The 24,694-nt window shown below is 36.5% G+C and overlaps 1 protein-coding gene across 5 annotated transcripts in view; it reads right to left on the reverse strand.

The window, feature by feature from the left end:
* The window catches only part of LOC23687899, a 756,337-nt gene that overhangs the window by 43,437 nt on the left and 688,206 nt on the right, over nucleotides 1-24,694 (reverse strand). For 4 of the 5 annotated variants that reach the window (XM_021843875.1, XM_021843874.1, XM_021843873.1 and 1 more), the window contains 2 exons: nucleotides 24,377-24,536; nucleotides 5,008-6,328 (listed from right to left, as the gene is read on the reverse strand). In XM_021843875.1, the coding sequence (XP_021699567.1) occupies nucleotides 5,008-6,328; nucleotides 24,377-24,536 (1,481 nt within the window). Of the gene's footprint in view, nucleotides 1-4,783; nucleotides 6,329-24,376; nucleotides 24,537-24,694 lie in introns of all 5 variants that reach the window. The other variant, XM_021843876.1, reaches the window with a different exon arrangement.

A 24,694-nucleotide genomic window follows, 5' to 3' on the forward strand; every position in this document is an offset into this window, starting at 1 on the left:
GGAATTCAAATATTGTCAAATTAATTTCGGTAAAACCAGTACTTTATTGATCTCTATCAGATTATGTAGTCGTTTTTTTGATGAAATAAATTTGACCATTTCATAAAATTAGTTTTAATATCAATAATTGAAAATGACACATTGGGGCAAAATTGATCACTATATAATTAAACATATTTTAGAAAGTAAAATTTTCCCAATCTACTAAATCTGAGTCTCCTGAATCTGAAAATGATGTCAAAATTCTTACAACTTGTGTATATCATCATTTTATTGCAAAATTAAACTTTGTAAATCTGCATAATACGCTTATATGTATGCAATTTCCCTTGAAATAAGCACGTTCTTGAACAATAAACGCTTTTATAAGCAAACAACTGTTCTTGTAATGCTGTACGATTTCAAAAATGAGTTCAGCAGCTCATACTGAAGCTTACACAACATTTTCAGCACTCAAAGTTCGTATGCAGGCTTAGCACCAGCGGATTGTTTAGTACCGACATTTTCAACAGTATTGTTGAAACCTTAAAAAAAATGTGAATATTTCTATGCAAAACAGATCTTAATAAAAATGAAATAGTTTAACATTATCATTAGACATCTATAAACTAGAAAATATGGAATGTTTGTTATGCCAACGAAGTATTTAGCATCCTTGAAAGGAAATGCTATTTGGTACCGACCTGATTAAATTCACCCCAGTGATCAATTTGCCCCCGGATTACGGTACACTTATGACTTACAAATGAAACACATTATTACAAGTCGAACATTGAAGCTGGGTTTTACCGAAAGAACTTTCGTGGTGAAAACTGAAAATATGACGGCTAACTGGAGCACGGTTTGTTTTTGTTTTTTTTTAATTATTTCGCAATGGTTACTAAATCGAAAATGGTATTAACATGTTGAAAATTCTTTAAATTAATACGTTCAATAAAATGTGGGCACTTAAATATTAAATTCCACATCTTTGTAATGAATTTATTCAGAGTGTCCGGATATTGGTACCGTCCGTATTTTGATTCACCACGGTACATGCATTTTCTTAATCATTTGTGTCATTGAAGGCTGTACCGCAGCGGAAAACATAAAAATTTTCTACAGTAGTTTTGGGTTGTCCTTAGCAACGAGTGTTTTGCTATTTTCAAGGCATTTTGCTTACATCAGCGATAGGCCTGAGTTTCATTGGCTACGCTGACTGTGATTTGCTACGCTTGCCTACTGTCGTGTAAATCTTAGAAGTATTCCTAACTCGGGTTATTAGTGCTATGTTACATATTTTTAAAGTTTTGCAATACGAAGTCTTTAATTAAATAACGAAGAATTGAAATAAGATACAAATACACCCGATTTTGTTTTTTTACACGGCCGTGCAAAAAAAGTTTTCGTGCAAAATTTTCCGCCAAAACCTTATTTTTTCATGAAACGTCGAGAAATTATGTTACATATTTTGCACGGATTTTTTTTTTGCACGGTACGCATCCCCGTGCAAAAACTGAATCGGATGTAATATGGATAAGGTATACTAAGGTATAAGTTTGCAATAATTCGAACAATAAAAATAGCTTGCAACTAAAATCTTTCAGAGAAACTTTAACTTACGTAATTTATAAATAGCCCCTTAGTAGTGAAGAGATTGTTCATACTATTTTGCATGAATATTGTGAAGGGTAACTGTATTAAAAAAACCTTGGAAATGTTATGCACATTCCAAATATGGTAGGGGAAATCAGGGTAAAACCGACACTGTGGGTAAGCTCGACACCCTTTGATTTTTCAAGTTTTGAGCAGATTTTCATGCAATTTCCACCACGCTCTATCTTAACTTGTGAAATGTTGTGTTTCGAATGACATTACAACTGACGCTACCAATAAACTGCCAAAATAAGTAACAAAATCATATTGGATAACATAGAAGCAACAGCAGTTGCAATATTTCGCTGTTATTCTTTAACTATTTCGCATGTGAAATTTTTATAATGTCATTTTTTGTTCTGCGTCTACATCATCATTTACTATTATTACGTTGATACAACATGAAGGAGAAATTAATTTTTGGTTTTACGACAGCTGAAAACGCTACTGAAAAATAAATGTCCACTCGGGGTAAGATCGACACTTTCATTTGGGGTAAAATCGACACCTTTCTTTGCTTCATAATCTAACTTCAGGGAATCTTTCTAATCGGAAGACTATCTCTGCATTTTATGTGAGCCTTTATTTTCGAATTACAGTGAAGTTCACGGATGGCGAACTTGTTAACATGTAAAATATGACACTATATGACTTGCCACAAGCTATCATTAAGTATTAAAAAAATATTTCTATGTTATCACGTTTCAACTAATTTGATGAAGCTTGAAGAAATTTTTCTCATTTGAAATTGAAGAATTAATAGAATTTGAAATATTTTCACATGTATTAATCTTATTGTTTTTTTACCATCTATGAGGCTCGACAGTTTTTATCATCTAAAAATAATAACACTTTTCTGTTTTGTTAAAATAAAACAGTATTTATATTCAAAACCAATCATTCGCTACAACTTCATCTTCGTAATCATTCCATGAACACAAATTAATAATATGCATGTGTATTCACCCCAACTTTGTAACCTTAGCATGGGACATTTGAAATTTTCACATATATTTAGTGGATCTTTGGCCTCTCCTCAACAATTTACGTAATATGTGATTAATCCTTTGGAGTAAGGGGTCATAAATGTCGAAAGTCACGTCAAACCATTCTTTTAAATATGCATTGTGATAGTGATGTTCACAACGTATAAATTCTACTCAAAATGGATGTGTCGGTTTTATCCCAACATGGTGTCGATCTTACCCGCACTCTAAATTGTCTCACCTAAAGATGATGAAATTTCTATTTAATTTAAATCACTATATAAGCTTAATATATCATCCAGCCATCGCAAGGATTGATAGATTTATAACCAATATGTGATTCAACAACAATTTTAGGTTTGTTTAACAAGCGAAAGAACACAAATTTTATCGATAAGCCTAGGGTGTCGGTTTTACCCCGAATTCCCCTACAAACAGTATGAGTTCCTTTACCGGCAACATCATTTTATATCACAAAATTTTATTCAAATCACTACAACTTTTTTGTTCGCGACTTTGGTTGTACCATTTTTTACAAATTTCCGTATCAATAGTGTTCGGTTCGAGTTGTGCGAAAAAAAAAAAAACGAAAATGGACAGTAGTGTTTGATCCGTTGAATCTGTTGCATGCTCCTTTGCGAGCGACGGAATACGGATCAAGCGTGTCAAGTTCACGGTTGTGCGGGTTAGGGCGATTCAAATTTTATAAATGTTTGGAAATCCAATTTCCCATAGATTTCTTACCATCCTTACCATAAAAATAGTGTTCTGTGAAGTTTTCAGCTTTCTAGGTGGTGATTTAAATGTGGCCATAAGGCAATGTAGGTTTATATGGAAATTTCTATGGATACATTTTGAGAAATGTTCCAAGCACGCTAGTACTGTAATGTAAGTACAAACTTATCATCCCATATTGAAAACTCATTCTCCAAATCCGAAGAAACAAATTCCTTTTGGGCTGATTAAATATAAAGATTTATACAAACAATTTTGTTTGGGATTTTTGTAAACATTCGCAGGGCTATAATCACATATTAAGTAGAGATGGTCGGGTTTCACGTTTTTCAAACCCGAATCCGACCCGTACCCGACTTATTTTATTTCTTCAAACCCGGACCCGACTCGAACCCGAGACAACAATTGAAAAGCAAACCCCAAACCCGAAAAATTTTTGCTGTGTAAACCCGAACCCGACCCGAAACCCGAAAAAAAAAAATTGTAAGGAAAACCCGAATAAAACCCGAGTTTGAAAAGATGGTAAATTCATCGTTTCTGATGCATAGGGAAGCCTTTAGGTTGTTACTCTGTTCACAATTCTCACCAAACCTGACCTAAACCCGACTCAAACCCGACTTTTTGTAAGCCCGAACCCTACCCGTACCCGATAATTTTGTAGGCTTCAAACTCGACCCGAACCCGAACCCGAAAAATCTCAAATTTTCAAACCCGAACCCGACCCGAACCCGTCGGGTTGAATTTCAGTCTTCTACAAATTTCTTCATCATGGTTTGCTACTCAAAATAACATATAATGGAAATGATGCATGTAAAAATAAGCAATTCTATTAGGTGTTTCTTTTGTGTTTTGAGATGTCTTCTGAAAATAACGCATTTGTTCTCTATTGTGATTTTGATATAATTTGGAGTGTAAACTAGCAACACTATTAAAACGTTTGTTGTTTTCCATATCAGTATTGTCAGGAAGTACTATAAACCGGAAAATTATGCCCATTTCAGTTCCCTAGTTCCCCTTTTTATTATATCTTAGAATATATTGCTCCTGAAAACATGTTTTTTGTTTGAAAGCTGTGTTTGCTCTTGAAGAACAAGAGCAAGTTTATAACCAAAGATTTTTGATAACCTTAAAAAATATACCGTTTTAAATATTTTGGTACAACGAGTCCACTTCACAAACTGGACAATCCTTACGTCAGCCAATTTAAATTGGTTATTGCTGTGAATGGGGAGAGAAAGCTTAACATCCCACTGCCCCGCCGTTCCCCAAACTTTTGAATCAGATAGTTCAGAATGTTCTATTCCGAGGAAGTCAAGAGTGAAAAATGCAGTGTTTGACGATACGCTTTTGATTGCATCCCAAAAATCGATAATAAAGCTATTAAAATTCAGAAACTGTTTTCATATTAGCAATTGAATTGTACTTACTTGTGTCTAAAACAATTTCGTTTTTACAGTTATAACCTGTATAGTGATGCTGTCATAGGTTGCAATATGGTAATCCGATTTTTATTTCTTTATTCCTAACGCTCCCGACTCAGCAACGTTACGTATTCTAATCATTCTTGACGTGCCTTGAACACTGGACCTAGAAGTCTCACACGGAAACTTCTTCGGTGTACTTCGACCTATCGTTCAGATCGATGACTAACCTTTTCTCGGGTGATTTCTTCTTCTTTGATTGTTGACTGGCAGTTCCGTTCGCATCGTGGGGGGTTGAAGCCGGTGCAGTTGAAGTGGTAACTTCTGCCACATTGGCGGTCCCACTTGCTGCAGATACGGAACCGGTCGCGGTCATATTTCCACCGGAGGAAGCAGTGGTGGTTATGACGGAAGTTGCTGAGGAACTGCAAGACGGAGTTGGTGTTGAAATCGTCGATGTGTTGTGAAATTTGTTGGTTGAAGCCGTTGAAGCTGTCGTGTTGGAAGTGATGGTGGTCGGTCTGTTGGAGCATGAAGGTGATATCCGTTGGATACCACCAACTGTCGATGGAAATTGAACTGATTCCGCATTTAGTTTATGACTACGCGAGCGGTTTTCGTTTTCCAAATTGTGAAGCGCCGTAGTTAGTGCCGTTCGCATGAGAAAGTTTTCCTTTAAACTATCTATTTTGTTGTTGTGATTGGCGTACAGTTTATTGAAGTTCTCTTGATTTAAGTTTCTAAAGTTCTTTTCATCCACACTAAGAGAAGAGGTGGTCGTTACTAAGCAGGACCCACTGTAATTTGGCCGTCTACTGGAATGATTATCTATGCTATCACCACTTGAAGTTTGTTTTCGTTTTTGCTGTTGATGCAACAGATTATCACAAGATTCGAAATTTTTCGCACTCAATTCACTAAACTTACTACTACAAGTGTTGGCTGGATGGGTACCGGAACCGTGTTGACTAGCTCCAGAACAACATCCACTACTACTTAACACCAGTTCCGAGTTCTGCTTGACTAATATCGCCCTTCCACTATCACAGCAATCGCTATGCTTAAAACTACTAACGGTATTGTAACAGGAATGCACCAGTCCTCCTTCACTGCGGTGACATTCACACTTTGGCTCAGCCTCATCTTCCACCTCTGCTTCACTGCACATGCACTTCAGTTGAAGACTATCCAAATTAAACTTGCTATTATCTATCGAACGATTGGAGTGATCGTAATCATCGGTGATCATGATCCTCGCGTCGGGATGATTAAATCCTTCGCTGCTGTAGGTGCCATTGGGAAGGGTGATAGTGTTGGTGCTCTTGTCTATGTGCGTTTGACTAGTTTTATCAGGAGCAGCCATGATTGCTTTAACCCCTCCTATCGTAGGAGGAGGTTTCAGTGATGAGTTCTTACAGATGTCTATCAGACAGGTAATGGTAGTAATGGCTATTCCTCTTTGCGGTATCCGCTCGTACAGGTGCTGAAGTTGAATGTGCAGCTGTTTGATCTCCTCGATTGCTTCCTCATCTGTTAGACGGCTGTCGTTTGCTGAAATTGGAATTAAAATAATATGTTTTAATAACATTATGCTACACATTTCTCGCAAAACTTATGATTTCGCCCTAAAAGCCATTGCACTGTGTATTATTTTCTCGATTTCATGCGCTTTTTGAATAGCGCCCAAACCGTTGATTTTAGCGATATAGTTTGTTCGTAGAAGTTTCTTGGTATATTAAAGCGCAAATTTTGACGAAAAAAGTTTTGTGATCAATCCACCTAGCAGTGAGATAGAAAAAATAATTTTTCAAAACATTTAGATAGACATATAGTGTCTTCGGCAAGGTTATAGAATTAGCAGTTTGAAACAACTTTGTCGAAGACACGATTTTTCTATCTCTTATACTTTTTGAGATATATGCCGTTGTATGTGAATGGAGTTCTGTTTGATCTTTCGACCTTGACGCTTGCTTTTGCCGGAGCGAGCGACGAGGGCAGGATCAAACATGTCGCGCGTCGGTCTAGTAAGTGAAAAAGTGGCGTGATCGGGGAGTTCGGTTGGAGTAAGTGAAAAAGTGCCGCGATCGGTTAGTTCTGTTTGATCTTTCGACCTTGACGCTTGCTTTTGCCGGAGCGAGCGACGAGGGCAGGATCAAACATGTCGCGCGTTGGTCTAGTAAGTGAAAAAGTGGCGTGATCGGGGAGTTCGGTTGGAGTAAGTTAAAAAGTGCCGCGATCGGTTAGTTCTTTTTGATCTTTCGACGACCTTGACGCTTGCTCCTGGGCAGTGCGTCAAGAAAGCCCGAGCTGTCGTCCGTGTTTTTTTTTTCGGGTCGCGCGCCTATTTTTTTTTTTTTTTTCTAAGTGCTAGCCGAGCAAACGAGTGAAGCTGAAAGTGGATTGTGGCTGCTCAGTCAAGGATAACGGATCAATTGGTGAGCTCGTTTCATGCTACTGTTTCTAATCTGTGAAGTATGTATGACTGCACATTTAATCGTTACAATGGTGGGATGTAAATATGATGTTTCAACAAACTATGGATGGTTCGTCACTGTGAGTGTCGACACAAACTCTGATTCATGATTTATTTATGTTTAACATTTTTTTTTTCAGAACACCCCTTATATACCTTTATTTTTGTAATTAAAAAAACTTTGAATGGTTCGACACTACAAGTGTAGACTTGCGAAAGGTTCACTTTATTCAACAAACTTTGGATGGTTCGCCACTGTAAGTGTCGGCATAAGAATAAGAGTGTTCTATGATGTCCCAACCAATTGAGTCTTTTGTTTCTTTTCAAAGGAGTAAAATATAATAACACATGCTTTCGTACTGACAGCTGTAGGAATGTTACATTTAGGTATTTGTTCAACAAACTTTGAATGGTTCGTCACCTCAAGTGTCGGCATAATTTTCCTCTACATAGAAATTATATGAACAATTATATTTACGTATAAGCATGTATATATCTCACAAATCATTGTTTATCATGGTCTAATCGCTTATCAAAGTGAATCCTTTGACCCAACGATCCTCCCCATTAACAAACATCCCTCCCAGTAACCTTTGTGGAGATGCAGAGGCAAACACGGTCTCCAAATAGCAAAGGTTACACACTAATATTCCTTCCCTCAATCCCACCTGACTGCAAGGACGTGGCCGGCGCCGTTATTGACCTTGTATAAATAGAGGCACTGAATTATGCACACTGAAGAAGATTATGGCCAATCCCAGTAGAACTTCTAGTTGATTCTTTGTGCATTTTCACTGACTTCGGTCAATCACGGAATAGCAACCATTGATATGTGTAGTCAGTCTAAGCTAAGCTAAGCTAAGCTATATGCCGTTGTATGTGAATGGCCCCTAAAAATCATACTTTTCATCATAACATTTTTCCAAGATTTTTAACATTTTTTGTGTTTTCTACAAAGTTGTTTGTCATGAAAAACCCCGTGTTTTGGCTGGACATATCATCACTCTATCTTTTGAAGTAACAAAGTTATTCATGAATTATTTTTTTTTTCAAGGGGTAGTTTAGGCCTCTATAACTGGCTTCGGCGCAAAATGGCGCAGACAACTCTTACAAATGATGAAAGTACCATATCTTCCCTTTCGGCATTTTATAAAAACTTTTGTCTATAAGCGTCTTTGCTTGGGTTTTAACAATCAAACAAATAAGCTTTATTAAAACGAATTCGACTGATAATTCTTTTGCTTTAAGAGATAGAGAAGTTCGATGTTCAGCAAAAACACGCGTTCCAACATGTTTAACAACTTTGTAGAAGACATGAACAATGTTAAAAATTTAAGTAAAAAGTTATGAGAAAAAAATATTCTGAACGAGTTTTTTCATACAAATTTGTGTACTTTGTGTTAAAAAATTCGTAACTCTTTTACAAGATTTTTAATATTTTTCATGTCTTTTACGTGCTCTGCGTAGCAATGTTTAGGTGTGTAAAATCTTTCAAATTATTATGATTTTCAGCAGATTTATATATGCAAAATAATTGTAGCAATTATTATATGCAATTATTATATGCAAAATAATTGTAACGTAAGTTTTTTAGATTTTTGTTTGGTAAAATGTTCTAAACTAATAATGATATTATAAACATATTATATAGATAGCTGTAGGGGTAAACATGCAGCCATTCAGCAAGCTGACGGACGTGAGTTTGAATTCCACCGGGCGAAGATTTTATCGGTTTGAAAATTTTCTCGATTTCTCAGGGCATAGAGCATCTTCATATCGGTAATACGTTATACACATGCAAAAATAGTCAATTGGCAATAAAAGCTCTCAGTTAATAACTGTGGAGGTGCTAGTAAGAACACAAAGCTGAGATTCGGCTCTGTCCCAGTTGGGACGTAACGCAAGACAAGAAGAAGGTGAAATAGATTTCCGAGGTTTTCATAGTTTCTGAGAAATAACTGTTTTTTTTTAATGTTAAAATAGTCATCAATTCAATACAAGCTATAAGGGGTCGTTCATTAACCATGTGATCATGTATGGGAGGATGGAAGGAGGCCTGGCCAATGACCACGATACAAACAATTCTTTTTAAATTTTTGTATGGACAAAAGACCCCGTATAAAGGTATAAAATTTCCGAAAGAATTGGCCACGTTGTTAATGGACAACCCCTTATAGGCAACTGTATTTTCAACATTCTACTAATGATTTTTCCTTTTTTGAAGATTAAGCTGTTCTTTAGGGCTAACTAATTCAAGGACTTATATGTTTCATAGGAGATTTACCCTTCTTTATATTATTGGCTAGTCTTTATAATTGTACTGCGTATTTCTGCCTGCAGTTAACAGAATGAATGGAAGTAATGTAAACAAGGTTATGTCATCTCAATTTTAAATAACTATAGTTAAACAAAAATCAATAAAGGACTGGTGTCAATAAAAATGTCTGTAAAAAGGATTAATGTAAAAAAATGCGAATATCGGGAAATGGACAATCAATACATGTCCTCAAATAAAAAACTATATTGAAAGTGATTCAATAATGTAATATTTACCATGACCTTCATCTAATTGGTCATTGAAGATTACTCGAGTGATTTCGAAAACATAAACCTTCATAACAGACTTGTTTCGTAGAGCAAGCAACAGAATATGAGAAACCAATATATGTGTGTTTTTTTGGTTTCCACCATTCCACGTAGCAGTCCTGCTAAGAATTTCTAAATATCTTCGGTTCCAGATAGCTAAAACTAACAATCAGGACAAATACTGAAGATTGAAGAGTTTTCCAGCAGCCTGTCGCAAATGTTGTAAGACTAGGGGCTCCTGGGGTAATATGCACTGCCGAGGCAAAACGCACCCTATCAATTTCTCTGAAATAAACGAGTTTTGAGAGAAAAACATTATGCGGATCGATGAAACGTTGCAAATTGTTGACATCCTGAGAATTTGATACATTTTGGAAAACTTAACAAGGAGATAGAGCAATGAATTCGAAAAGCACGATTTTTATGTAACTTTCCAGATCATTTCACTTGTTGTTTTGAGAGCGATGAATTGAGAATTTCCACAACCTTTCACCATAAATCAGATGATTAGAGACTGGGTAAGTTGTTGATTACATGATTTGGCGAAATAACACAACGATTTCTGTTTTACATAACATTTTCTGTTAAGCGCCCGGTTGGGGCAACATGCACTCCATCGGTTGGGGCAGCACGATCCAGTCCAAAATAAACTACAATCATGAAAGTTAGGTTATTTGAAGTCTTTACCAACGTATTTATGCACAATTATATCATCTTATACACGAAAACTATCAAAAACTCGTGTTTTTACGATAAATAAAATTACGTTTAAAACACGATGGTGCATCTTGCCTCATTGTTTAGGTGCGTCTTGCCTCAATGTTGTGGTGCGTTCTGCCCCAAAAAGCGGTGCATCGTGCCCCACATAAATCCTAATTCACGCAAAAGTAGTGTTTGAAAAAAGTTAAATTTCCCAACAATCTAAATTAATTATGATGAAAATTCGCTCAACACCATGTAGGGTGAACCCAAACCAACTAGATTCGTGTATTAAAACACTACATACATGTTGTTTAGTGTTCATTTCGGCACATTTTCCTTAAGTGGTGCATATCACCCCAGCAACCCCTACTTTAAAACAATAAATAATGTGGTTCGAATTATTATTAACCCCTCTACCGGCAGCTTCATTTTTTACCTCAAAATTCAAATTCAAATCGTTATAACTTTTTTGTTTTTCAATATTTTTGCACCATTTTTTCACAAGCTCTCAAAAAACTCTTCTAGTTTGAGGATCTGTGTCGATATTGATCATTGATCATCTGGTTTTGAAAATATTCCAAAATTCCTTGGGGGACCGACCCGTAACTAGAACCCCTCGTTAATTTCTCAGGCTACAGAATTTTAATCGTATTCGGATATTTACTCTTCGGAACAATGAGAGTATGTTGTGAAAAAATGAAGCAATTTGATACAGCCGTCTTTAAATAATGACCATTTAGGTTTCTGGAACCATGCTGGCTTAAAAGCTTCAAAAAACATCATATCGTAATTTTCAGATGTCTCCAAGAATACTGAACCGATTTGTATGATTTTTTCAGAGAAGCTCCTTATTACCTGGCATTATATAGCTCACATTTTATTTTTTTGATAAATTGATCAAAAACAAAATGGCCGCCAAAGGCATTTTATAAGAAAAATGTCGGTCCCCCAAGGAAAATCAGAATATCTTTAAAACCAGATCACCAATAATTAATATCGACACATTTCCTAAAACTAGAAGAGTTGTTTGAGAACTTGTGAAAAAATGGTGCAAAAATATTGAAAAACAAAAAAGTTATAGCGATTTGAATATTTATTTTGCTGTAAAAAATGAAGCTGCCGGTAGAGGGGTTAAGGGTAAAACAGTTTAACGTTCCTTTAAAGGACTGAATAATGTTTTTAAATATATGACCGAAAGAACGTAGGGTAGAGTCATTTGAGTTCTATTGTTACAATGACTATTGGCGCTAAACTGATCATATTTCAAACATAATTTGCTCTTCTTTCACTCTAAGGCTCTTTTTAGTTGTTTTGCCATTTTTTCCGCAAAGATACGCTATTCACATTTCTGAAATTATTCAACAAAACTAATTCGTGTCAAACGTTTCAGCGTTTTTGTTCTCAGACCAGCTATGTTAGTAGTGAAAATTGCATAAAATTGTATGCGAAGGATTTCAACAACATAGACTAAATAACACGGATCGATCAGTTGCGTTGTTTTATACTTGTTATAATATTACAAAGATATAAACATTGTTTGGAGCAATATTTACGATGCGAGTGAAGTACTGTAGAAGTGACGCTAAATTTTAAGAAATTTTGCGCTGCAGCTGTGCAGTGTTAGTAGTCCAATCCTATTGATGTAAATAATGTGGAAGTTGACTACACAATGTTTCATGCTTTAAGTGCAAATAATATGAGTATACCCAAGATACAAAAATGACAAATATCGAAAATTTCGGTAGGCTTAAGGTGAAGATGCATCGAAGCCAAACCTCAAATTTTCAAGAGCACAAATCTCGAGAATCAGCCAGCGGTTTGAGCTGAAAACTTAATCGATTGGTCGCACGCTGGTGGTGAACAATCGATTAAATTTTCAGCTGGAATGGCTGTTTGGTTCTCTAGATTTGTGCTTTTGAAAATTTGGGGTTTGGCTTCGATGCATCTTCACAAATATGTCGATCAATTGATGTCAAGGTTGAAAATGAATTACAAAAAATGATTCTGGGGAATGGTTTTCTGGCAAATGGTTCATTCTGGGGAATGGCTCTCTGGCGAATGGTACATTCTGGGGAATGGTTTTCTGGCAAAAATCATTCTGGCGAATTGATTCTGGCAAATGTCATACAATCCTTAGATGGTTTGCCTGAGGCAAGGGAAGTAAACACTCGCCGTTTAGAAGGTTTTTTTAAACTCAATTCCGATTTTTTTTCGCTTGAGATCTATAATAATGATATTGACATAATAATATTTTGGCTGAGTTGACCTCTGTGTTCGCAATTCAGAGGGTACATTTTTAACGAAAAAAATATCTAAATAACCAAATTGATTTTTTCCAATTTTGTTAAACGCATAAACACGATTCTGGGGAATGTCCTATTCTGGGGAACGGTTTTCTGTGGAATGTCCCATTCTGGGGAATGTCCCCTTCTGGGGAACGTCATTCTGGGGAATGTTGTTCTGGGGTTTGACTTTCTGGGAAATGTCCTACAACCAATTATTTATCACCCTATCAGTTATGACCAGTGCTGTATTCAAGGGTGGGCATCCTTAGTCTCGAACAATTATAGTTGAATAAACGGCTTATTACGTTCAGTTTGCTCATTCTGACATTAATCGGCTGCCACCTGATAACGGATCCTGCTATACTGATAGAAATCCACACGTTTGATTCGTGTGTTTAAAATCATGGATCGATTCATGAACGTCTATATCGATTTGTTGTGATTTTCTTGCAAACTTCGTGTGTGTTACACATTTAATTCTTTAGTTTTGCTGAATGGACTGATTCATCAACCGACAACATGAATTCTATAGTTTTCCACATAAATTCCTGAAGCTTTCCATTTCTAATTCGTATGTGTCAACCTGTGGGTGCATACAGTTGTGTTCAGAATGATAGTAGTGAGAGCCGATTTTCATACAAAATGCTCAACTTTGGAATGCTGTAACTTTGTTTCCATATGAGCAATCGGCATGAAATTTTGGCAGTGAACTACAAATATTCTTCTTCTTTCTGGCATTACGTCTCCACTGGGACAGAGCCTGCTTCTCAGCATAGTGTTCTTATGAGCACTTCCACAGTTATCAACTGAGAGCTTACTGTGCCAATGGCCATTTTTGCATGCGTATATCGTGTGGCAGGTACGAAGATACTCTATGCCCTGGGAAGTCGAGAACATTTCCAAACCGAAAAGATCCTCGATCAGTGGGATTCAAACCCACGACCCTCAGCTTGGTCTTGCTGAATAGCTGCGCGTTTACCGCTACAGCTATCTGGGCCCCTAAAAACTACAAATATACTCAATTTCATTATCACAGAATTTTAAATTTCCGGTTGAAAAGTTAAGCACCAGGTGAAATCGCTCAAAATAATAGTTGTTTTTCTTCTGTAAGTTTTTCTTCAGCAACAATTTTGTAAAAAAAAATGGCTTGTTTATACATTTATAGCTAGGGTGGAAATCGTTGAAACGATGAGTAAACAAAAATTCAAAAGCTCAAAATTCAGCAAATATTTAAATTATTAAAACTACTGTTGTTTTGAGCGATTTCACCTGGTGCTTAACTTTTCAGCCGGTAGAGTGAAAATTTTCAAATTTTGTGATAATAAAATTGAGTATATTTGTAGTTCACTGCCATAATTTCATGCTGATTGCTCATATGGAAACAAAGTTACAGCATGCCAAATTTGAGCATTTTGTATGAAAATCGGCTTTCACTACTATTATTCTGAACACAGCTGTAGATCATCACCAAACACGGATTCAGTGTGTTTAACTTATGGTTATCTTGTGGCATTATCATCATGTTAAAGTTGGTCGATTTGAAATCGATGGACCTGCTGTCGATTTCCGTGTTTCAAATGTATAAATTGTTAGTGATCAACCCACAGCGAACTAAATTGCAGTCGGACCTCGTGTCGAACAACAGTCATCATAATGCTCCAAAGAGAAGAAGCAAATTCTGAAGCTTCTGAGTATCATCGTACCTGCCACACGATATACGAATGCGAAAATGGTAACTTTTTCAAAGAAAACCTCTCAGTTAATAACTGTGGAAGTGCTCATAATGAATATTACGCTGAGAAGCAGGCTTTTTCACACTGAGGACGTAATGACAAGAAGAAGAAGAAGAAGTTAGAGAAAAATCGGATTTCACCAACAGATTTTCCTAGCTTTCAGTTTCGAATAAAATGAAATATGCTATTCCCGAGCTTCCCAAATTATTGATTTGCGGCGCCCGGATTGATGCAGACTCACTTGTTGAAAAAAAAAAAAAAAAAACATTCAAGTGAGCTTGCGACAAGCAGAGGAGCCTCAAATCCATATTTTGGGGAGCAAGAGTTTTTCTAGCAATTTTTTTCTTTCAGTCTCAAGACGGGGTTGGAGGTCTGATGGCTACCGCTTCTGCTTCATAAGCAGAAGGTCATGGGTTCAATCCCAGGCCCGTCCCTTTCCTCGTACTTTGTAGTTGTGTATCTCTCATTTGCTTCTATCTTCCATTCTAAACCTATCACACTCAAACTATTCGTTCATAGCAAATGCTAGAACCAGAGACGGACAAGAAACCGTTTCCCTAACTCTTCCATTCTTCCACGCGCATGCCTTTCCCTACGCCTGATACCGTTTTGACTCATATTCCGAACACTTAAGGCCAACAGTGACTTCAAATGCATCTGATTGGCATAAATTGGATGATATTTGTGTAAATTTTAATTTCTTCGCAAAGCCTAACTGTTAGCTGTTGGGTGTACCAATGATAACGTTGGTTTAATTAGTTTTAGTATTGATGTAACATAAATGTATGGAACAACATTTTGATTCAAATGCCGAACACTGTGTTTATTCTGTCTCATATTCCGAACACCTTGATTCAAATTCCGAACAGCACAAATAAATCGTATTCAAATGAATAATTTTGTAAATTAATTTATCTGAGCTTGTTTTACTGGTCTCAAACTCAAGAGTCATAACTACTCCCACGGTAAAAATTATATTGGAATTGTTAAAATTGAATTGCAATTGACTGCCATTTCCTTATTATTTGGTGACATATTTCAGCGAAACATTTCAACCAAATCGCCATACAAAAATCGAGTGTTCGGAATATGAGTCTGTTCGGAATTTGAGACAAAACGGTACATAGGCAGTCTGCTAACCACAATAGCAAATCTCTCTTCCATGTCTTTCTCCCAATTCATACACTCCCGCATGAACTGGCGTAGATGCAGTCGGACTCCACGGTCTACAGTGGGCTAGTATAAGTGCAACATCACATTGGTCTGCATTCTGACGTGGCAGGCACCATTGTCGCCTAAAAATAGAAGATCATCAGCACTACACTGAGGATGCCTGTTAGTCCCAAGCAGTCATTCGGTTGGTTCCTTGTGTAAGTGCAGTTGATCTGGCGATACTGGAGTATTATCCACGGGCGGCCAATCAAGCTCAAGCTCAGCTCAAGCAAATTTCTTCTTTCATGGTGGTAAGCTCCATCGATGTTAATACACCAATCGCGTATTAACTTCGATGGAGCTTACCACCATCAGTCTCATGGCATTCACTTTCTATCACACATGGCTATCTTAAGCCACTACATTTCGAGTTCAATAATCAAATCAGTTGGTTTTCATGATTTAATATTTAGATATTCATGTTTGTTTCACATGACAACCTAATGTTGATACACATGTTATTATACCGTAAAGTCAATGATGAAATCCATATGGCTACCACACTTATGTCATGTGGTTTTCCTCATTGCGAAAATGTATAAGTAAAACACACGATCTACACGTGTAGATTAATCTCAGTATACCGTTCGTTCTAAACACTTAGAAGTCAATTTTCAAATCATTGGTGATGTCGCAGCTTTGGTAGAATAAAACCGCTCGATGACCATTTTTTGTCTATGTAGCCTATAGGCTTTTACAATATTATTCATCTGCTTTGACATGTCCAAATTAACTTTTAAAACGAAACCAGTGCATATTAGCTGTTCATGAAAACCACGTAGTACTGTACACTTACATGGAATTAATAAATAAAAACTCTGTCTCTAGGTTCAGATTTATATATCTGTACATTACCTCTCCGCTTGACCAAGTCAATTTACGGAAAATTCAAGGAAGCAGGATCAAAAATATTTTGCAGCCAGTCAGGATATGACGGTTGAGAGGATTAGATGACGCTTCCAAATAAAAAAGCGGGGTTTGCTTCCAGTTACGTGTTGCATTGCATCAAATGAATTTAATATATGAATTGCACCGGCTATTAATCAAATTTGCATTCAATCTGAACTTTCAGTGCAAACTCCAACTGCACCGAAGAGTGTTTGCAAACATTTGCCCCAACATCGACAGCTCCCGGACTCAGGTCAGTTGAGTTCATTTCTGTTTGAAATAGTCAAATAAAAGCAAAAAAGTTGGAATCTAATCCAGGATTCACCAATGGATTACTTTTGAACATTTGGCTTGACCAACAAAGTGGTACTCACATGGATCGCAGGTCAACGATGGACGCGTCCGGTACGATTAGCTTTTCGACACTGGTTGAAAGTTATAAATTGAATCAAATAAAACGAAAACAACAGTTCGACGCATACATGTTGTGCTACTATAGTAACGACTAACGATAGTTAGTGCGATGCATACAAGTCCTTAATTGTGAGGTACAGCAGACTGGTTTCATAGAATTTAGGTATCATCAGTTTGGGTAAAATAATTCATATAATGCCATTGCAAAGCATTCATTCATTCAAGGACACGGAGTAACAACACGATAGCTCATTTTAATTCGAATGAGTATCTACAGTACTGTACATAACTAAGTACACATCAACCGTATTTCATACTTAATCAATTGTACGAACGTTTTGAAGTAGATTGTACCATCTATCAGAGCTACGCCATCACACGTGAGATTGTTATAGCCTCTATACTGATGGGTGACATGCAAAAGTGAGTGAAGAGAAGAAGAAGAAGAGGTGACTGAAAGGTGGATGCAGTTCAACGGCAAACACCTGAATAACAAAGCGTACAAATGGTCAAGACAGCAACAGTTGAGTTTTTATATGGAAAATTTGTACTTAGAAAACTAGCTGATATATGATGAAACTTTCTGATATTCTATTCTATTACATCTAGCAGAAAAGTATAGTAGAGGGCATGTTAAAAAATATTAAGTGTTTTCAAAAACTTTGGTTTTAGAGAGCAGAACCATTTTCATTGTATTTTGATATGATATTGGAAAGTTACACATTATTTCTCAATTTCACCTTAAATAGAACATTGAAGTTGTTTCTCCTATAATTTCTATATTAATACTTCCATAAGGATGTACTGTGGACCTAAAAATTCTGCTCAATTCAGATCATCTATGATTGATAATAAAATAAAAATGGTTGACATTGTTTTAATGATATTACAAAATCTATTGCTACAAAAATTTTTTTCAGGTCGTCTTCCACTGATGATGCTATTGCAGTATTCGAATACAACAAATTGTATTCTCGAGTTTTTCAGCGAATAGATATTTATTTTTATCGACCGTTATTAATATTCTGCTTATTCGTAAATAAATTGACTTTGGTGGCTGTGGTAGCCGCGTGTGGCAAGCTCGAGTGCGCACAGAAGACTAAGCATTGTGTGATGTACACCTGATGGTCACGCCACCACGCAGGTACATGTATGCATGAGAATGCACGGATAAGGCACTCGTCACCACAGTGGCTATTTGATTTCCACAACATCGTAAAGTAAGTTTAACGATGCACAGAAAATCAATACAGCATGCATAAGTTGCCCACTTTATAAAATAAAAAGTCCATTTTTTCTAAACTTGTACATTTTATTCATGAAACAGATTACTGCGGCTTCTTACAGTTTAAGTTCCATGTCCATTTACATGCAATGTCGTTATTCGACTGAAACAAATCTAAAATCTTTCCAATTTCTATCAATCTTTCAGAAATTGAGAATGTTTATGATTCGATAAGTCATAGCATTTGGAGATATACGTTGGATAAAGTACGCCAGTCTGCATGCTAGTAACAACATTTATACGCTGATGTAAAATGCAGTTTTATCCCCTGCTTCAGTGACTGCTATGGTGCAAGTCCCTTCCATTGGATGACATTTCCCAGTAACTGGTGTGCAATAGAATGCAACCAAAAATCGAAACTTCTATCGGCTACCAAAAGTATGCAACCAGCTGCAGACTTTGTGTTGGGACGAATATAGCACCAGTACTGGCAGTGAAAATATAAATATCTATACATAAATATTAAGGACTGAATGTAGCCACGTACAACCAGTTTGCAGTTTATATTCATTGCCTCAGATGAGCTATTTATGCAAATTTGGCGAGAAGTGATAAATTCATACTTTTTATGCCAGAAGAATCAGTAGTAGAATCAGTTTTCACCTTGTTAGCACTCAACATGTTGATTTTTAATGCTACCGGTACACTTACTTTTCTTCTTGTTTTTCTTCTTCCTGACGTTACATCCCTACTGGAACAGAGCTAGCCCTTCAGCTTAACTAGCTTTAAAACAAATTTTCAAATATAATTTTTAACCCCTCTTTGCTACCTTAATGATTCTTCTGCATATATTCGAGTTGAAAAATAGCATTAGTTCTTTCATTTATTTGGTCTAAAACTATAGGTAGAAATGAACAATCTAACGTGTCAGATGGATTGGCTCGGCAGTCTTATTTTTAAAAAATCAAGCGAACGAAATTTTACTCGCTCCGACGTTTTGGTCATGGATTAGGACCTTCCTCAGGGATCTAAAAAGTTTTTATATAATTATATTTTCAAACACACTTAAATTATTTTACGGATTCCTGTAAAATCTCAACAGCTGAACAGTTCGGTGAAATAAATTGACGGAGTACAGTAATTTTTTACAGTATTCGGTGAAAAATCACCGTAATCCGTTAAAATTCGACGGATTTACGGTGTTTTGTTTCACCGAACTGTTCATCTGTTGAGATTACGGTGAAATTCACCGTAAGAGCTTAGTGTGAATAGATACACACAAATAATGCTAAACGCGACATATAGACAATATTATTAAATTTGTTTGAAGACAATAACGTTAACAAAAACTAAATGACAAAAAATATTACTTACAAAGAATTAATTGCTATTGTCCTAAAACTTTTAACCTGTCGTGTTGTCGGTATTGTTTTAGCATTAGTGGAATCCTAAGTTATTGTATGTTGCGTTATCATTAATGTTTTTTGTCGTCTGTTTATAAAATCATTTACTCACTGTTGAAGGTGGTACTGAACGGATATTGGTTTTGTCTGATTTCAAGTACCGGGGTTGCTTGCTTTTAATTGCACTATATGTTTCACTGTCGAGTGTACGCGAGTTTAAAGTTTTACAAATTTCTCAAGATGGTTCTTGATTTTGTGACTGTGAGGGGTGATAGTTTGTCGATATATGTTTTGATTTGTACGTCATCTCTTCTGCATTAGTATTTTCCGTCCGTTTTTTAGTTGTTGTTCTACTGTTTATCATCCTATTAATTAGTGTTTTGGGGTAGTCGTTTGATTGAAGTTCTTGTGTGATCGTCTGGTTCTTCTCTTGTTGTGTCTTAACTGTCGACAGTTTGTTTACTCTTTCGATGAGGTTGTATGCAACGTTTGTTTTCAAATGGGTTGCATGCATTGAGTAGAAGTTGAGGAAGCGGCCAGATGCGATCGCCTTTTTGAACCAATCTGTTGCAAATGTTTGGATTTCATTGCGTATGACTATCATATCGAGGAATGGGAGTTGTCGGTTTTCCTCCACTTCCACCGTGAACTGCAGTTTATGGTGGTAGTTGTTGAATGCTCGTAGTACGTCTTGTATCCGTTCTAAAGGAATACAAAGGAACAAGTCGTCAAAAAGTATGTTTGATTACTGGAATCGTCATTACTGTGACGATTTCTGCTAAGACTGGTGATAAGGGGCTGCCCATAGCCATTCCCGAACTTCGTTCGCTTGATTTTTTAAAATAAGACTGCCGAGCCAATCCACCTCACACGTTAAAAAGTATTCAGTCGTTAATTCACTTCACGAAATGAACAATCTGTTGAACAGCTGAGATAAGATGAGAAAGATAGAATCTGATAGCTTTTTTTTTTATTTATTTTTCACCTCGTTAGCACTCAAAATATTGATTTTTAATGCTACCGGTTTTTGTAGCCTATCTCACGCAATTTTTTCTTAGCTTTCTGATAGTGATCTCAGAAATTGAAACGAGCAATGGTGAAAAAACGATTTTTCTAACAAAATTCAAGATGGCGACCAAATTTAAAATGGCCTCCAAATTTGTTTTAACCTTAAATGAAAGCTATATCCTTTCTCTGTACAATGCCACTAAGTTTGCCATGTGTTTCAATTGAAATATGAGACATATCGAATGAAGAAATACCCAAGATTTATCAAAAATTGGGCTTTTTCGCAAACTCCTTAGCCAGCTGGCGTACAAGGGGTCCACCAATTTGAGAAAACCGAAAGGACCACCCTTAAGTTTTATCGAAAGCTAGCGATCAGTGACATAAAATTGGAATTCTAACGATGGGTGCCGATGGCGGCCTGGTTTCAGCAAGAATTGCTCAATAGTGTTTATCGTGCAAATTTGAACTTAAAACACTTTTGTATGTGAACTTTTCTATAAATCCTGTTATTTTATGAACAAAATCTAATTCACATTCTCATTTCCTATTCTCAACTGCAATCATGCCAAACAGCAGCTTGGTTATCGATTTTCATTTGTTTACATACCCATTATCAAAGTTACCCCAAAACGGAAAATAGACTTTCCATATTTTGAAAAATTATCGGTCAATTCAAAATGAATCGTTATGCAATCTTTCAACTGCAGTATTTAACTGAGATACCAGTGCTTGTGGGCTTTGTGGCCGTGTGATTAGTGTTACCAAGCATTTAGCCGCATCGAGTCAAGGAGTGGGTTCAATTCCCGCTTCAGGCCGAAAACTTTTTATGAGGAGTGTTTTTCGACTGTGCCACTGGGCATTAGACTGATGCAAATTTTGATGTTTTTGCTCCCCTAAACGGTGTCAATTATGATGAAAATCATTCTCCAAAATATTGAAGTGATTTGGAAGAAATTTGGTTGTGCACACGCCATTCGAAGTTTATATGGAAATTACTATGGAAAAGCCAAACCTTTTATGTTCAGTCCTCTATCTTCTTCTTTCTGGCGTTACGTCCCAACTGGGACAAAGCCTGCTTCTCAGATTAGTGTTCTTATGAGCACTTCCACAGTTATTAACTGAGAGCTATCTTTGCCGATTGACCATTTTTGCATGTGTATATCCGTGTGGCAACTACGAATACACTCTATGCCCTGGGAATCGGGATAATTTCCTTTACGAAAAGATCCTCGACCAGTGGGATTCGAACCCACGACCCTCAGCATGGTCATGCTGAATAGCTGCGCGTTTACCGCTACGGCTATCTGGGTCCCTCATTCCACTACCACTGAGTGAGTGGTTCCATGATTTGCTCCGATCAGTCCTCTATCTGTTCGTCATAATAATACATGAAAAAGCGAACACACTCTTCCGATGTAAAATCTTCCCAGCTACAACTTAGCCAAAGACCACATTTTTTGGGAAGTAAGGATAATTTGTTATTCTTGATTCCAAAGTCTAAACCATGCTGAGATGATCATTCAATTACTTTCACTGCAACACTGTTTTTTGCTGTAGAACATAGTAGCCTGGATTACTCTGATCTTTTCTTCCCGCCAGGAGCACCACTGTTGCCTGCCGAATAGTTGGTGAAGCTTACTGAAGGCAAACCCACTTTATGATGATGAATAATAATTTTCCCAGACATCCAATCAAAATGTGGTCTTCGGCAAAGTTGTAGAAGAATTTCACATGAGAAAAGTGTGTTCACTTTTTCATCAAATATTATGACGAAGAGATAGAGGGCTGAACACAAAAGGTTGGCGTTTTCCATAGTAATCTCCATATAAACTTCAAATGGCGTGCACACAGTCAAATTTCTTCCAAATCATTTCAAGTTTTGGGACGATGCTTTTTACCATAATTATAATTGTTTAAGCATACACGCAGCGAACTAGACTATCGAATTTCATAAATTTTGCCTTATGAAAGGTGGAACGAATATTGCAATATGAACGCTTTATGTTTCGTTTTAGCATCACTCCACATCAAGGCGTCGATAGGCGCGTAGTGTACGCTCGGGCCTATCGATCGCAAGGTTCTTGGTTCGAAGCCAGGTTGCCGCGCAAACGTTTTTTGTTTTCAAATTCTGGTTTCATAAGGCAAAATTTATGAATTTCAACCCGATTTCTTGTGGCGAATTTTCATAAGGGGTTCCTATGTTTATCGATAGTCTATTTGCCTGAGTGTAGGGGAGCAAAAATTTCGAAATTTGCATCACTCTACTGGGCATTGCATGCTAGTCCGTTGTCTAGTGTGGTGATTCCTTCAAAGGGCAAATCGTCCACTGGAAGCATTAGACGTGTAGGTGTCTTTAAAAAATAAAATAAAAATCTTCAAACTGAATGCTATTTTTTTAAATTGTCTCCCAAAGAACTATCAAAATTACCCCGTTTTACGGCATTTCATAAGGATCATAATACACTGTTCGAAAGCTCACTCATAAACTATCTCAGAAAAATAAACTGAAAAAAAATTTCATTCCTTAATTAGGGCTAATGTGAGGACATAACAGAAAAAAAAACAATAGCCGAGTAGATTCGCCAGGTTTGTTGGTTAACTAAGTAATACTATCACAGTTACCAATCGAAGATACCCCGTTTTACGGTGTCATGATTATGCAGTATATTTCATTCAATGTACGCCTTTTATTTGCTTTCATTTGTTTTATTTTTTATAAAAACTTTTAATTAAACATACTGTAGTAATGAAACTACAAAAGATCTCGCTCTGATATTATAGATATATCTTTATAGAAGTTGGAATGGTGTGTTATTGAGAATTAGAAACGTATTAAAACAAGTCATTTTTTTATTACTGGCTATTTGCATGTCCAAAGGTCAAATTATGAATCTCTTGTTGATTTTGGATTGCTGAATCTGATGCTGCTCTCAGAAATGTTCAATTACGTCACAAAATTGAGCTACTTGGCACCAAAGATGTATTAAATATCCATGAAACTTCTAAATGATTTTACCCACGAAGCTTGCAAAATAGGACATTATCTTTCGTGAAGCAAAAAAGCGGCTTAAATTGCTCGATTAAATATCGATTAATCGATTTTTTCAATATGCTTTCAATCTCCATACAAAATTCTTATATGTGTTTGGAGTGAAATAATGCTTTTTGAAAGTATTTAAAGCAAAACTTAACTTATATGTTAATAAATCATGAAATTATGAAAAAAAATGAAAATGAAGAATATTAACACAATTAAGTTTTACTTCTTGAACCTTCAATCAAAATAAAAATGTTCTGAAATTTCAATACATATATTGGGAGAGCAGATAAGTTATCCAATATAATATTTGCTTTAGAAAAGAAAAACACTTTCAATTCAAAGGAGGACATGGGGACTTAAGATTGAAAATGAGGACATATAGGCATTTAAAAGCAAAATTTGCAAGATTCCAATTCTACAATCTTTGTGTAAACGTTCGTTTACTATGGAAATCGATGACTCCTCAACTGTGTCAACACCTAAGGAAATGTATGACCTTATAGCAAGGTTAAAAGCAAATATTAAACAGGGATACCCATATCTAGTTTCGAACGTGCCTCGGTTATGTTGCGAGCGATCCGTGATACCTTTTACTGTTCCTGAACGTGGCTCCACTAGTGAAACACTTACCTATATTGGCTCCTAGCTGTGCGGTAGACGTTGTCACGCTGCTGGCATTAGCGAACGTGCGCCCGTGGGAACGACTAATGAATTTTGCACCAGATGGCTTAATGCCGAGACCAGTTGAATCGTCTTGGTGCTTCCCTCCTCCCCGGAATACGAGATAGACCTGCGAATGTGGAGAAGAATTCGAGATACGGAAGACTATTAAGTGAAATACATGACAACGACAATATATAAGAAATTGGCTTCAACACATCACGTAAAGATAAAATTACTGCAATTGAAACGTTTTCAATGTGTGTGGTTTCAATTTTTGTTTGATTC

This window comes from Aedes aegypti, chromosome 2, assembly GCF_002204515.2.
Source record: "Aedes aegypti strain LVP_AGWG chromosome 2, AaegL5.0 Primary Assembly, whole genome shotgun sequence".
Classification (NCBI taxonomy): Eukaryota; Metazoa; Arthropoda; class Insecta; order Diptera; family Culicidae; genus Aedes; species Aedes aegypti.